At 46.3% G+C, this 16572-nt stretch overlaps 1 protein-coding gene across 1 annotated transcript; it reads right to left on the bottom strand.

Annotated features, from left to right (window-relative positions):
* Positions 1 to 3673: 3673 nt before the first annotated feature.
* Positions 3674 to 16312, bottom strand: LOC125621760 (uncharacterized). The gene is made up of 4 exons (XM_048819011.2): positions 16045 to 16312; positions 10444 to 10570; positions 9414 to 9527; positions 3674 to 9052 (listed from the first exon to the last, which is right to left on the bottom strand). Exons 2-4 carry the CDS (start codon positions 10568 to 10570, stop codon positions 7263 to 7265), a joined length of 2031 nt encoding a protein of 676 aa, XP_048674968.2. The 5' UTR covers positions 16045 to 16312; the 3' UTR covers positions 3674 to 7262.
* Between the last annotated feature and the right edge of the window lie 260 nt (positions 16313 to 16572).

Genomic DNA, 16572 nt, shown 5'->3' with positions numbered 1-16572 from the left:
GGCTAGAAACATACTTTTTCTTTAAGACTGAAGGCTGAAATTGTCACATATCCACTTGACTCCAGGAGCTGGGGCTTTAAGGAAAACAATAAGTAACATGAGACTCATGACAAAAATCATGAGTTGGCAACACTGTGAATTCTATCTTATTCTTGTGGTAGCTGAAGTTCTCCCCTTCCGAACTGTATTTACATTGTCTTCATGTCTCTGTGTGTTACCTTCAGGAAGTAGCATGGTATTTCCCTGGATACAGGGTTAAGGAGCTGGGATCCCCTGACAGCTAGTTCCCACTGCCTCTCCCTCTCTCTGGGTGAAACCCACCCACAGCAAATAAAATACCCCTATGAGAGCATGGAGGAGGGATGTACAGCATGACCATGCAGTGCAGCCACTTCCCTGGGCACCATGGCAGGAATCTCCAGTGAGCAAGTGATGCAGAGGGACTGCATCCAGCACTTCCACCCAGTGGCCCTGCTAGCAGTGACTGCCAATCAAGGGGGTGGGCTGGAAGCCCATGCCCTTGCCCTGGGATGTGGGGTGGATTTCACCTCCCCGCAGAGCCATCCCTAGGGTACAGTTAATTGGGGTGACTGCCCCAGGCCCTGCTCTTTGTGGGGAGGTGGGTGGTGAGGTGAGGCAGGAAAGCGTGAGGAGGAGCCGCCCTACCAACCTCCCCCTCCCTCCCAGCACTTACTGCCGATCAGCTGTTTCGCGGTGGCACTGGGGTGGAGGGGAGAGGATCAAGGGGGAGGGGCAGGGTGGGGGCAGGAAGAGGCGGGGTGGGGGTGGGTCCTTGGGGGAAGGGGTGGAGTGGGAGCCCCAGCAGATAGAAATTAAGCATCTATGTCCCAGGCCCCACACACCCCTAGGGATGGCCCTGCCTCCCCCACCCCAATGTGCTGCACCATCACAGAGCCCAGTGATTTGAGATCCACAGTGAGACTTTCAGTCTCTTTCCCCTGGGATTAACCTCCACTTCTGCCCCTCAGAAAAAGGTGATTAACACCTCCACACCCTATAGGGAGATTGGGAGGATGAAGGGGCAGCCTTACAAACCTATGAATCTGGCAGGAAGGTGCCTGGCTCCCATTGACATTCACAGTCTCTCAGGAACTGATTGGTGTTTCCATAGTGCTGAGAAGATTTAAGTTGCTACAAGCTAGGAACACAGAGAGAGCTGGAGCAGCAGTGGCTGTCTGGAAAAAAGGTCTGAACTATAATGTTACTAGGGGAGTCTGTGTTTATTTTCCTTCTGTCAGTCCTGGTACATTTCACAGCCCAATTCACAGTGATGGGGCCTGGTGCTGTGTTTGTGAGTAAAATTTTCCTGTGAGCACATAGCTAGTAACAGATAAGATTTATATCTCATGTGGTTAGCAAACAGGTAGAAGCTGAGATCAAAGAAGAATCTTTAGAGTTAAAGCACCAAAAATGTGGATCACCTGGTTAATTCTAATGGGACATGAGTGCCATCACTATCTATACATTGTTTATAGAGTGGATCACTGGACCTCTAGGCCAACACACGCTGTGTGCACAATAGGCTCTACCATGACACTACCAGGCCTTCATTCTCCTGCTCATGAAAGACGTTCTGATCAGAGCAGGGCAGAAAGAAGGAGCGAGGTCGCCTTAAATTTTAACCTTGAACCATTTATTTATATTTTGCCAGGCCAAAATTGATACCTGTGAAATATTGCAAAGGTTTTTCTATCCAGAGCAACATTCAGGAATAATAAATAAATGTGTGTTACACCTGGACTATATAAAACTTTTTAAATGGTCAAGACAGGTCAAAGGCTTGATGGTTGCTAGTGTTTTGGGGAAGGGTTCCTGAAATCTTCTGATTGCTCTGACTCCAATTGTCAAAACTAAAGCCACTACTTATGCATGATCCTATCAGCATGTCCACATGAGGGTTTAAAGCACTGTAACTTAAGTTTCTTAGCTTCACGCTTTTAGTGTCACACCATGTAGAGAAGTCCTTAGTAAATAAAGGGAAAGGGTATAAGGGAAATGGGGGAGTCTGTTAATTCCTTTAGTTTAAAATACTTTAAGTGGCTTTACATGACACGCACAAAAATGGGGGGCTGCAGCCAGCCAGATGCAAATAACTCTCTGTGTTAGCCACACAGGGAGTATCAAAGTTGTCAAGACACGAACAATAATGGTGCATTTAACATCTGAGTCAGCTTTATAGTCTGGGTCCTCAATGCTGATAAAATGTGTGTTTTTACTACATAAGTAAACAGAATGAAGAATATCACTGAAGTGTGTCATAATAAAATAAATAGTACACATAAAAGGCTATGGAATTAAAATATGCAATTAGAAGTATAAACAATCCAGTTGAAAAAACTTCATTTATATGTGCAACCAATGAAGCAATAGAAGAGTTAAGTGTGTACTTCAGTGTTTGCAGGATGGGGAGATTAAGAATTTTTAACCCATTTTCAGTTAGAAAGGGTTTGGCACATGTTACTGGAGTCCAAAACTGTATTGACATGTACAACCATTTTAGATAGATGGATTCTTTGGCAGAGATAACAGCAGAAGTATGAAAGTAGTGCCCTCTAAAGGCCCAGAAACAAAAAAGCGCAAACAAGAACACATAATGTATTTAGTAGTTGGTGGGGCGGTGGGGGGGTTGTTTTGTTTTTAAATTTCATAACTGTGGATGTTAATCTATCTTGGGGGCTGTATATCTATGTAGCAAAACTTTCAGTAGACATATTTGCCTTTGAGAAAGATTTCCTACAGTATAGTCCAGTGCCCTTAGGGCAAGATTTTTAAAGGTATTTAGGTGACTAGTGGGATTTTTAAAAGCATCTAAGTACATTCGGCCTTTAAAAATCTGGCCTAGGTGAATATTTGGGAATCAAGTTCTATTCACAAGTAGCAATGTGTGAAACAGCACTAGTGTGTGGGATCAAGAGGCAAAATAACAAGGCAATCCCCATTGGTGGTTTAAACGAAACATGCAAAGTTTTGACACCATTACAGGTGATCTGTCATCCTTGATGTCAGATAAACTCAAAGAATGAACTTGTATAAATATAAAAAAATTAGAACTGAAAATGAATGTTACAGTGCAAACCAGGAAGTGCTGTAAACTGAGATGTGATTGCTGAAATTACTAGCAACATATTTTCAATGATTATTTGCTGTTGTCATTTGGCTTGTGGGTGTGTTCTCTCCAGCTCTACAGAGGTAACTGACCCAGCAGACCTCGATGGTACTACCCAGAGAGACCATAGACTCGGTTCAGTGGCAAAGGTGCTCAGCCAGGTTTCTTGGCAACGACGCTGTCCCCAGAGTCTCAGGGGTCGACACTGAGATTGCTTAATCACGGCAAACTGCAAAGATTGGAGTAGACAATCCCCCAAACAGGTGGTTATTCTAATACCTAAGGTCACCAAGCCAACAACAAAACAACTTCTACAATACCTTACTGGTTACCCAGAAATACAGCTCCCTTAAAGCAACCCAGCCTTGGGCTCCTACCCAGACACCCAAGTTAAACACGATGAGGATTACTGAAAATCTTGTTCATCATATAAAAAGTTCTACCAATCTCAAAGGATTGGACACATCACCCACCAGGATAATGAATATTTCAGATCTTACCCAAATACACACTTACAGCCAATTCTTATTATCTAAACTAAAATTTATTAAAAAAAAAAAAAAAAGAGTGTATAGGTTAAAAGATCACTATATATGCAGATATGAATAGAGTTCTAAAGTCAGTTTCATAGTAGAGATGGTAAGCTTTAGAGTTGCAAAAAGTTATTTTCAGAATTAGTTCCATAGGTTATAGTCCAATGTCAGGATGATCCAGACTGGAGCTGGATACCTCAGGCTTGCGAGTCAAACTTCCCCTGACAAAGCTTAAGCAGATCTGAGATAACAGGATCAGGGCCCAAGAGTTCCTTTTACAGTTCTCTGACAGCAGGTATTCCTTGGGTGAAGCATTGTGGCTTTGAAGTAAAACCTCCTATTTTCTATGTATACACAGGTAACTAGTTGCATTCATCAGCATAAGGTAATTAATTATCCATTAAGCAGTTCATAGACAGATTACTACACATTTCAAAGAGAAATATAGATAACGATATTGTTACACCCAAGCTTTATCAAAATGTTAAAATTCCCTTTTGATCTCTGAATCAATAGAACATAGCGACAGACAGGTTACATTGTTAACCTCTATCAAGATATAGGTGAACACAGACAAATACAATCACTATCTTCTTCTCATTCTCTAACAATAGAAGTCTAAATTTCAAAACTCTAGTTTATCTAACATGGAATGGCCCTAAGGACCATTTACATACTTTTTAATATGTCTCTAAAAGTTGGATTTGGGTCATGTAGCCTGCTAGCTGACGAACCCTTTCTCACTCAGTGTCACACGAGCGCCCCACAGATTCTACAGGTACACGATCACATGTATGCCCAATACACTGGACCAGGCCAGTCAGCAGCAGGACTTTCTGCTGCCCCCTAGGCCGGACAAAGGCTTACAGTGAGGTACCCCAACATTTATAGACTAAGACACATAATCTGGGATAAACAATTTATGTACCACCTTATGTGGTTCATGAGATGTTTACCTCACCTTTTTCCTTATATCTTGAACAAAACATCCCTATCCATTGTTTGTCAAACTAACCCATCTGTACTAGCTGGGATATATTTACGTAAATCTCTAGTGCCTAGTACACTAGCCACAACTTTGTCAAGTTAATGTACTGGGCAGCGAACTTGTGAGCATCTGCTTTGATACATGGCCTACTTTGGTTCACTGCCTCTGGTTCAGGCCTCAGATCTTGCACCAGGCCCAGTGCCACAGGCTCTCTCTACTATATTTGCTATTACAAACATGCCCAATGACAACCATCTCACAATGTTACCAAAGGTAAATGATGAAAAGCTATGAGTAATAAAAATAACATTTAAAAAAGTAGATAATTGAAAGGCAAAAAACTACATTTATAGATGACAATCAGAACAGCAGCTAAGATGAATTTGTGAACTGCTATGAGGCTTTATGCTCGCATATAAACTAATATGGGATTCATTTAAACACTAAAAACAAGTCTGATGATTATATTTTTTGGAGAGGGGGTGTAGACTATTTCATGGAATCAAGTCTCCTTTAGCAGTTCAATACATCATATCAGACAGGGAAGAGCTGCCATGTCTAGGCACTGGGATACACTGAGCCATTAAGAAAACAGCCCTGGGAAGTGGGTGCTGAGCAGCATGGCCCTGAAAGGTTGCGGGGGGGAGCCCCTCTGCTTCTAACAGTCTATTTTTGTAATAGCTCAGCCCATCTGGGGTAACTTTTATCTCCTCTGCCCCTCCCTACTCCAGGGTTTTTCATCTCTGCCCATGTCTGACAGCACCTGTATCCCATTGCTAATCTGGTTGCTACCCCATCCCTGATTTTGCCTCTCGGCCCCTCTCTTCCCTCTGCCTCCAGCTGTTTGTCCCTCCTGTGCAGTTTCACCCTGCAGAGACTCTGACCATCCCACCCCTAATTTGCCCCCCTCTGCACCCTTTTAACTCCATGAACTCCATTAACTTAAGCTGATGTTACTCAGCATCCTCAATTCACCAGAACCTCCTCAGTAACAGCCAAGCAGCAAATTCAGTCAGGCCTCAGCTTGTAACATTACACAGAGAATTCAACAACAGCTCGGAAATGTTGCACTGGACAATGCTTCCCTACCACAGTACTCTGGGCAGCCTCCTCTGCAGAACTGTAGTGTGAGCAACAGCACAGGTGTCAGCCAACAGAGCTGAAAACATTGGCGTTTGAGTGGAGGTTTGTAAATGGAGTTTGGGAGAGAGTGTGGGGGATGTTCAGTGTTTAATTTTATTCAATTACTGCTTGAGTGTCAATCCTTTGTGTGGAGGGCTGTATACATATCCTCCCATGAGTTAACAGAACTAATTTGTTCTGAGGAGTTGGCTGAGGGTTAGAGGTTCACTCCCTGATAAAACGCAGGCAATTCCTCTAGGGCAGGCCACCCATTGAGACGGGCCAAATTCACAACTGATTTGCAGTTATAGGGAGGCCATTATTAGGGCGCCTTGGGTCCAAATTTTGGGGTAACAGGATCCCTAGGCCTTTAGGCATCCCACAAAGGACCCTGTGGAAATCAGTCCTCTCAGTGGTGCTTTCTGAATGCAGAGAGGGCAGGGAAAAGGGACAGAGGGATGAGTGATAAGAGGCAGCACCTCTCTTCCCTTTACTCTCCTCTCTTATCCCATGATCCCTAACATTTGATTTCCCCAGCATCCTCTGCATCCCACATCCACCAGACCCAACCACACAATCCCCCAGTTTCCTCCCCAAAATCCATCCCTCCTGGTACCTTCACATTTGATTCCCCAGATCCCAGCACCTTAGGGGATTTAGGGAGGGGAAGAGTTGCCAACCCCCAGGGACACTCACCCTGCAGGGACCAGCTCCAGATAAGTGGGGAAATCCAGCCCAGGGACTGCTGGAAAATGGGGAGTGGGGACAGGTGTCCAGAGAGAATGTGGGGCCTGGCCCAAATACCCCTCCTCTCATCTCCATGGAAGGAGCATCACATCTGGGAAGTGAAGAGACATGGGGGAACTTCATCCAGGCAGAGGGATCTTCTGGAGGAGTTTCTCTCTCCCTTCCCCCAGCAGGTTACCAGGAGGCATGAAGGCCCATCAGTTCAGTAGCCAGGGTTGCAGCAGGGAGCAGGGGCTGATTGGGACTTCTCCTCTGCCTGGGGTTTGCTTAGACAAGGCAAAGCCAGAGCGTCCCTGATCAGCTCAGGGTCAGCTGCTGCTGGAACCTGCCCCCAGAGATGTGCAGCTGGATACCTGGGAATCAAATGCCACTGAGGTGTGTGGGAATTGGGAAATGGAGTTTTTACTAAGGCCAGCCCTAGTCAGGGCAGTGAGAGAATTTCTCTCCTATGTGGAGAAGTCTCTGATGTGAGCACCAAATGAAGCTTCCATCACATTCAAGGTCTTTCTTATGTGAATTACTGAATGTGGAATAGTGTGTGAGCTCAGACTGAATTTTTTCCTGCAGTTAGTGAAGCTTTTCCCATCATCCAAGCACTTACGGGGTTTCTCTCTTGTGTGTATTATCTGATATGAAGCAAGGTTTGATCTTTGAATGACACTTACCCCACAGTGGAGGGACTTATATGATTTCTCTCCTGATGTTTTGAGCTCTCACTGAAGCTTTTCCCACACTCAAGGTATTTTTACAGTCTCTCTCCTGTGTGCAGTCTCCGATGGGTAATAAGATTTGAGCGCCGATTGAAGCTTTTCCCACAGTCCAAGCATTTATAGGGTCTCTCTCCTGTGTGAGTTCTCAAATGGTTAATAAGGACTGAGCGCTGACTGAAGCTTTTCCCACAGTCCAAGCATTTATAGGGTCTCTCTCCTGTATGGATTCTCCCATGGCTAATAAGGCCTGAGCGTTGACTGAAGCTTTTTCCACAGTCTAAGCATTTATAGGGTCTCTCTCCTGTGTGCAGTCTCCGATGAGTAATAAGATTTGAGCTCCGTTTGAAGCTTTTTCCACAGTCCAAGCATTTATAGGGTCTCTCCTCTGTGTGGATTCTTCCATGGCTAATAAGGCCTGAGTGCTGACTGAAGCTCTTCCCACACTCAAGGCATTTATAGGGTTTCTCTCCCGTGTGGGTTCTCTGGTGTATAAGAAGGGCTGAGGGTACACTGAAACTTTTCCCACACTCGAGACATTTATATGGTCCGTCTCTTGTGTGGATTCTCCCATGGTTAATAAGGACTGAGCGCTGACTGAAGCTTTTCCCACAGTCCAAGCATTTATATGGTCCCTCTCCTGTGTGCATTCTCCCATGGCTAATGAGATGTGAGCGCCGACTGAAGCTTTTCCCACAGACCAAGCATTTATAGGGTTTCTCTCCCGTGTGGGTTCTCTGATGTATGAGAAGGGCTGAGGGTACACTGAAACTTTTCCCACACTCAAGACATTTATATGGTCCCTCTCCCGTATGGATTCTCCTATGAGTAATAAGGACTGAGCGCTGACTGAAGCTTTTCCCACAGTCCAAGCATTTATAGGGTTTCTCTCCCGTGTGGGTCCTCTGATGTATAATAAGGACTGATGGTGCACTGAAACTTTTTCCACACTCAAGGCATTTATATGGTCCCTCTCCCGTGTGGATTATCTCATGGCTAATAAGGCGTGAGCGCTGACTGAAGCTTTTCCCACAGTCCAAGCATTTATAGGGTTTCTCTCCCGTGTGGGTCCTCTGATGTATAATAAGGGAAGATGGTACACCAAAACTTTTCCCACACTCAAGGCATTTATATGGTCTCTCCCCCGTGTGGTTTCTTCCATGGCTAATAAGGCCTGAGAGCTGACTGAAACTTTTCCCACACTCAAGGCATTTATACGGTCTCTCTCCTGTGTGCACTCTCCGATGGGTAGTAAGATTTGAGCTCCGATCAAAGCTTTTCCCACAGTCCAAGCATTTATAGGGTCTCTCTCCAGTGTGGATTTTACTATGGTTAATAAGGCCTGAGTGCTGACTAAAGCTTTTCCCACAGTCCAAGCATTTATAGGGTCTCTCTCCTGTGTGGATTCTCCTGTGGTTAATAAGGCCTGAGCGCTGACTGAAGCTTTTCCCACAGTCCAAGCATTTATATGGTCTCTCTCCCGTGTGGATTCTCCCATGGTTAATAAGGCCAGAGCGCCGACTGAAACTTTTCCCACATTCCAAGCATTTATAGGGTTTCTTTTCCTTGTGATTTGTCTGCTGGGCTGTGATTTCCTTGGGATCCTTGCCTGCACCCCCACATTCAATTGATTCATCCACTTTCTTCCTTTGGCAGTTTCCCAGCTTCCTCTCTGACCTGCGCCAATTACTGCAGGCTCTTCTCTGTTCCAAGCACTGGGAAAAGTTCTCTTCAGTTCTTCTCAAAAATGTCCCCTGCAGTTCCACTTGCTCAGGACATTTCTGCTGTGGATTCCCCTCCTTGTTCTCTCTCTTTGTCTCGTCACCTGCTGGGGGAGAGAGAGAACCCAGGCAGGAGTCATTGCTTGGACTGGTAGAAAGGACAGAAAGGGGAACAGCAAAAAGGGAAAACACAACACAGTAACTGTTGGGGAGACTGAGAAATTGGATTTTGCCTCCACATCCCATCCAAACACTCACAAGGAAGTGAAGTTGGGGAGAAAACTCCGACAGCTAACAGGGTGGGTGGGAAGCCATGAGTGATATCTACCATGATGACATGACACCTGCTGACCAGAGACTGACCTGGGTGAGATGAGGCAGAACTGAGGGCCCTCAGGCCACATTTTGGGGATTTTCAGCTTTTTCATTTGCCAGATACTTTCTGTGTCCCTGTCACTGACTCCTCACCTGTGTGGGTACCTCTTGGGAGCTTCCTTTCCTCCGAGGCCTGGAAATCCAGGACCCACGGCTCTTCCCCTGCTTCCAGCCGGGCGATCAGGTCAGGTTTGGGACTGGGAAATCCTGCTCAGGGGGTGAAATCAGCCATGATCAGAGTGCACTGAGGATCGGTGGAGTATTTGTCACAAAGGCACATCTTGAGTTTAACCTGACCCCATAATTTCCTAGGGGGTAGTGGGATCTGAACTGATGGGACCATAGTCATTGAGCCCCCTTTGGAGAGCCCAATATCTGAAGGGGTGGGGGAGTTGTCACACCCTCACTAGGAGTTCTCAGGATCTGTGGGTTCTGGGGGACTTGCTGAGGCACACACACAGCTCTGGTGTTAAACCCCTGCTATGTCTAAACCTCCAGAACTCAGAGCCCTCCGCACAGATGGAGCTAGTCCCAGAAGGGAGGTGCACAGAGATTCTGTTTGAGTGAGAATTAATGCAGAGAGGACAGTGGTTCTCAAATTGTGGGTCAGGATCCCAAAGTGGGTCGCAACCCCATTTTAATGGGGTCTCCAGGGCTGGCGTTAGACTTGCTAGGGCCTGGGGCTGAAGCCAAAGCCTGAGTCCCCCCAGTCCGGGGATGAGGCCAAAACACGAGCTCCCGCCTCATCTGTGCTGAAGCCTGAGCCTCGGGCTGAAGGTGGGCTTCGTTCTCAGTCTGAGGCTTTGTTTCCCCTTCCCAGGGTCGTATAGTAATGTTTGTTGTCAGAAGGGCCACGGTGCAGTGAAGTTTGAGAACTGCTGAGATAGGATAATACACTGCTTCTGCACCTGTGAGAGCTGGAGGGATGGGTGTGAATTAGCATGTCCATTAAGTTCATGACTCCCCTATCCTGTTAGAGAGGGTATGGAGGTCAATGGCTCTCTTACACTGGAGCTGTGGACTATGTGACCCATTCCCCTCTAATCTAGCTGACCTGAGAAGACCCAGATGAGATTCAGAAATGCAGACCCCATGGCTTCAAACAACAAACACGAATCCTTACCCAGTGAGGTCACAGTCTCATAATTCTCCTGCATGACATCCCTGTAGAGGGCTCTCTGACTGGGGTCCAACAGAGCCCCCTGCCCTTTGGTGAAATACACAGCCACCTCCTCAAAAGTCACCAGCATCTGAAATAAAAGGAGCTTACCACTTAGGGCCTGCTGCCTCAGCCACAATCCCACTATTCATAGGGGGTAAGCATAAAAATAGGACAGCTCTGGGAGGGGCAGAGGAGCAGAATCCCACCCCACTCTGCTCAAAGTGGCCAGGAAGCCTCAGGGAACAGAGAGAAGATGAGAGTTCTTTGTCTCTCCCAGCAGATGGAAGAAGGCAGGGCGATGGTGTGGATTGCACCCTCAGCAAGTTTGCAGATGACACTAAACTGGGAGGAGTGATAGATACGCTGGAGGGTAGGGATAGGATACAGAGGGACCTAGACAAATTGGAGGATTGGGCCAAAAGAAATCTGATGAGGTTCAACAAGGACAAGTGCAGAGTCCTGCACTTAGGACGGAAGAATCCAATGCACCGCTACAGACTAGGGACTGAATGGCTAGGCAGCAGTTCTGCAGAGAAGGACCTAGGGGTGACAGTGGACGAGAAGCTGGATATGAATCAGTGTGCCCTTGTTGCCAAGAAGGCCAGTGGCATTTTGAGGTGTATAAGTAGGGGCATTGCCAGCAGATCGAGGGACGTGATCGTTCCCCTCTATTCGACATTGGTGAGGCCTCATCTGGAGTACTGTGTCCAGTTTTGGGCCCCACACTACAAGAAGGATGTGGAGAAATTGAAGAGAGTCCAGCGAAGGACAACAAAAATGATTAGGGGACTGGAACACATGAGTTATGAGGAGAGCCTGAGGGAACTGGGATTGTTTAGTCTATGGAAGAGAAGAATGAGGGGGGATTTGATAGCTGCTTTTAACTATCTGAAAGGTGGATCCAAAGAGGATGGATTTAGACTATTCTCAGTGATAGCAGATGACAGGACAAGGAGTAATGGTCTCAAGTTGCAGTGGGGGAGGTTTAGGTTGGATATTAGGAAAAACTTTTTCACTAGGAGGGTGGTGAAACACCGGAATGCGTTACCTAGGGAGGTGGTGAAATCCCCTTCCTTAGAAGTTTTTAAGGTCAGGCTTGACAAAGCCCTGGCTGGGATGATTTAGTTGGGATTGGTCCTGCTCTGGGCAGGGGGTTGGACTAGATGGCCTCCAGAGGTCCTTTCCAACTCTGTTATTCTATGATTCTATGACTCTATGAAAGGGTTAAGAAGCTAAAGGTAACCTCACTGGCACCTGACCAAAATGACCAATGAGGAGACAAGATACTTTCAAAAGCTGGGAGGAGGGAGAAAAACAAAGGGTCTGTGTCTGTCTGTGTGATGCTTTTGCTGGGGACAGAACAGGAATGGTCTTAGAACTTAGTAAGTAATCTAGCTAGGTATGTGTTAGATTATGATTTCTTTAAATGGCTGAGAAAATAGCTGCGCTGAATAGAATGAATATTCCTGTCTGTGTGTCTTTTTTGTAACTTAAGGTTTTGCCTAGAGGGATTCTCTATGTTTTGAATCTAATTACCCTGTAAGGTATCTACCATCCTGATTTTACAGAGAGGATTCCTTTTTACTTCTATTAAAAGTCTTCTTGTAAGAAAACTGAATGCTTTTTCATTGTTCTAAGATCCAAGGGTTTGGGTCTGTGGTAACCGATGCAAATTGGTGAGGATTTTTACCAAACCTTCCCCAGGAAGTGGGGTGCAAGGGTTGGGATGATTTTTGGGGGAAAGACATGTCTAAACTACGTTTTTTCAGGAACCCAGATAAAGTTTGGTGGTGGCAGTGGAAGTCCAGGGGCAAAAGGGTAAAATAGTTTGTACCTTGGGGAAGTTTTAACCTAAGCTGGTAAAAGTAAGCTTAGGAGGTTTTCATGCAGGTCCCCACATCTGAACCCTAGAGTTCAGAGTGAGGAAGGAACCCTGACAGGGTGAGGATGGGCCATTTGTATAGAGTCACTTTCCTGCCTGTCCCCAGCACTTTCCCCCATGTCTCTCTCCTCACCTGGAGTCTCCAGCAGAGCCCGGGTCTGCCTTAGGGGCTGGTTCCAGACACATGAGAAAGTCCCCCATTGTAGTCTGCAACCTATCATTTAAATCAGCTTCTGTACCAAATGACTGGATGATAGCTAATGTGACACCAATTTTTAAAAAGGGCTCCAGAGGTGATCCCAGCAATTATAAGCCGGTAAGCTTGACTTCAGTATTGGGCAAACTGGTTGAAACTATAGTTAAGAACAAAACTGTCAGACACATAGATGTACATAATTTGTTGGGGAAGCGTCAACATGGTTTTTGTAAAAGGAAATCATGCCTCACCAATCCTACTAGAATTCTTTCAAGGGATCAACAAGCATGTGGACAAGGGGGATCCAGTGGATATAGTGTATGAAGATTTGCAGAAAGCCTTTGACAAGGGTCCCTCACCAAAGGGTCTTAAGCAAAGTAAGCTGTCATGGGATAAGAGGGAAGGTCCTCTCATGGATTGGTAACTGGTTAAAAGATAGGAAACAAAGGGTAGGAATAAACAGTCAGTTTTCAGAATGGAGAGAGGTAAATAGTGTCTGTACTGGGACCAGTCCTATTCAACATATTCATAAATGATCTGGAAAAAGGGGTAAACAGTGAGATGGCAAAATTTGCAGATGATAAAAAACTACTCAAGATAATTAAGTCCCAGGCAGAATGCAAAGAGCAACAAAAGGATCTCTCAAAACTGGGTGACTGGGCAACAAAATGGCAGATACATTTATCAACATTGAATTCCAAAGTAATGCACACTGGAAAACATAATCCCAACTATACATATAAAATTAGCTGTTACCACTCAAGAAAGAGATCTTGGAGTCATTGCGGATAGTTCTCTGAAAACATCCACTCAATGTGCAGCGGGAGTCAAAAAAACTTGTTAGGAATCATTAAGAAAGAAAATAAGACTGAAAATATCATACTGCCTGTATATAAATCCATGATATGCCCACATCTTGAATACTGCATGAAGATGTGTTCACTGCATCTCAAAAAAAGATATATTGGAATTGGAAAAGGTTCCGAAAATTAATGGCATCATAGAAGATTAGGGTTGGAAGAGACCTCAGGAGGTCACCTAGTCCACCCCTGCTCAAAAGGTTGGAGGATAGGTCCATCAATGGGTATTAGCCAGGATGGGCAGGGATGGTGTCCCTAGCCTTTGTTTGCCAGAAGCTGGGAATGGGTGACAGGGGATGGATCACTTGATGATTACCTATTCTGTGCATTCCCTCTGGGACACCTGGCATTGGCCACTGTTGGAAGACAGGATACTGGGCTAGATGGACCTTTGGTCTGACCCAGTGTGGCCATTCTTATGTTCATAACTTTGATTTACTGACTGAACTGAAAAAAAAGGGGGAGGAGGATGGTTAAAATAAATATTCCTCATTTTTTTAAGCTCAATATAAAAAAATTATTCAGTGATCTTATTTTAATTTTAAGACAATAAACTAGCTAGCCAATGGGCTGGTGATGGCTCCCTGAATAGCCTGCCCCAGGATAGTGAGAAAAAAATGAGAATAGAAGGGGGCCATCCCACAAGCACAGGGAGGGAGAGGAGAAGCTTGGGAGCTGCCTGCACACCATGGGAGGCCGAAGGGGGGCCCAGAGGTAGAGGAACCATCTCTGAGATGCTCCCCTGGGGAGAGAAGAGGTGGGATTCTCCCTGGGCCCTGAAGTTCATAACTCTTCAAGTCCAGGGGCAAAAGTAATGGCTCCCCAACATTCTCCTCTTAGACAGGCTTCCTCCCACCCTTCCCAACCCCTGGGGCAGGTCCTCCCTCCAGCTGCCCCACTTGAGGCAGGGTTCATGCTCTAAACCCCCTTCCCCACTGAAGCCAGCTGCACGGCCCACTCCCAACTCCCCCAAGGCACTGTTTGATATCTTCCTCCTCCTACCCCTACCCCCCCCCCCGATAGATATATTTCTTTCTTACATATATCTTGATGCTAGATATCAATCCCCTCTCTCAGCAGAGGACAAAGGCAAGGCAAAATTTCATTACACCAAAACATGGAAGAAGATGGAACTACTTCAGTCAGAAGTAAGAAATAATGATGTCACAGAATCAATATCAGACATGTCTGAAATTGAAAGATGAATTAGAACTTCTTCTGAAAGTTTGTGAAATCTCCAAAAAGGAAGGGATATCTGGATGGAGGAAAGCCCAAAAAAGGATTGGGACAATTCTTGATTGATTTGTAGATGAGCCACAACTCAATAAGAAAGAAAACAGAGCAAACTATTGGGAACATCAGAAAAATGTCATGCCCAAGCTAAATCAACTAGCAAAAATTGTACAGGCAGTTCCAGCAACACAAGTGAATGTTGAAAGAAAATTTCCAGGTCTCAAATGTATCCTTTCACTGCAGAGGTCCAATATTACAAGGCAAAGATGTTATTTTAGGTTGCTCAAACAAATTGTGAATAAAAAAATTGTGTTCTTTTGACAACACAAAAACACTAGGAAAACTCATGTAAAGTTAAAGTTAAAAAATAAATAAAGAGCCAAAATTAAAACAGTTTCCATTTTAAGTTGCAGCTCTCTTTTTTGAATTAACCTCCACAAAGATTGAAATATGATTTAAAACAGTAACTGAAGTTTTATTTTTGTTTTTTTGGGTGGCTTGAACCAGAAATGAAACTGAACATAGTGAATGGAACTGAACCTGAACCAAACCAAAATAAATACAGTTGGACTCCTTGCCTGCTGTTGCTAACAGTAACTCTTGTTTGACCCAGAATCCTGCACAGAAATCAGTGCAAGGACTCTGTTCAATCCTGTCAGGTCCAAACATTTAACATTCAGGAGTCAGACCCCCAAATAGTGACATTGTCTTAAAAAATTAAAGACTAAATTGGGGGCAGGGTGGAGGGGGGGGTATTTGCCTTGTAAATTCTGAGCTCTTAGGGGGAAATCCCCTGTCCATCTACTTACTCTCCTGCTTGTTTGATCATATCTAGAGAAAAAGATTCCGCACTGGCTGCTGGGCGAGACAGCCCCCTCCCCCACCCCATGGGCTTGGGGAGCTGCCATTGTATCTTTCACCATCCCTCTCCCTTCCCCAGCCAGTCTCTGCTTTCTCTCATGCCTCCCCACATCCCGCATTTCCTTCCCTTTATCCCCCCACTCAGTTTCCCTCTATTACAGCTCTGTTCCCCTGAGCCCCAGAATCCTCCCCCTACCCCTCAATTCCTGTGGATTCCCTCAGCGTCCCCACATCCTGATGGCCCCATCCCGCCCCCTCACACATCCCTGCCCCCGCAATGCCCTCTGGCTCTCAGAACCCCCTTCCCCTCTTCAGCCCCCTTCCGGCTCCCATCCCGCTCTGGCTCCCCACCTGTCGCTGTCCCACCCCCATCCCTCACACTCACTGCAAACCACGGGAGCTGGCAGCCAGCTTTCCTCTGCCCAATGCAGGGAATCGCAGGCAGCCCAGCTGGGAGCAGCCTGGGACATCCCCCAGCAGACAGGCTGCAACCAGGAGCGTCTCTCCCTGGGGAGGGGGGCAGGTCTCACCTTCTCTCCACGTGGGGCACTGCCTGGGAGCAGGACTCTGGGTCCCAGTAAGGGGGTGGGGGGCGGGGACAGGCCAAGGTCTCTGCTCTGGGAGTCTCTCGAGGAGCAGCGGGAATATTCCTCCCTCGATAGGAAACCTCCCCCGCCTGCAGCCAGGGCTCTGGGGTCCCCAGCGGCAGCAGCCGAGGTCCTGGGGTCTTGCAAGGAACCTGGTTTGCAGCGCAACAAAGAATCACTGCAGCGACTGCAGTTCACTTCCCGATGCCAGGCTGAGTGACCCCGGAGATCGCTCCGCCCTGCGCCTCCTGGGTCCTAGCGCGACGGAGCGCATTGGTGTCTTTTCTCCACAGCATGTTCACTGTCTGCAAGCCCTGGACTGAGCTGCAAGGTCTTGTCCCCTAGTTCGGATTATGGAGTTGTCAGTGCTATGTCCTCTGGTTATTTGTAGGGTCTAATTAACCCATCACTGGGCTGTAGGAAAAAACCCTCCAGTTCTCCTCCTTTCCCCCCACATGGCAACCTGCTGCT

This window comes from Caretta caretta, chromosome 14, assembly GCF_965140235.1.
Source record: "Caretta caretta isolate rCarCar2 chromosome 14, rCarCar1.hap1, whole genome shotgun sequence".
NCBI lineage: Eukaryota > Metazoa > Chordata > Testudines > Cheloniidae > Caretta > Caretta caretta.
Note: the sequence above shows the minus strand (reverse complement) of the source record. Positions and strands in the feature narration are given on the sequence as shown.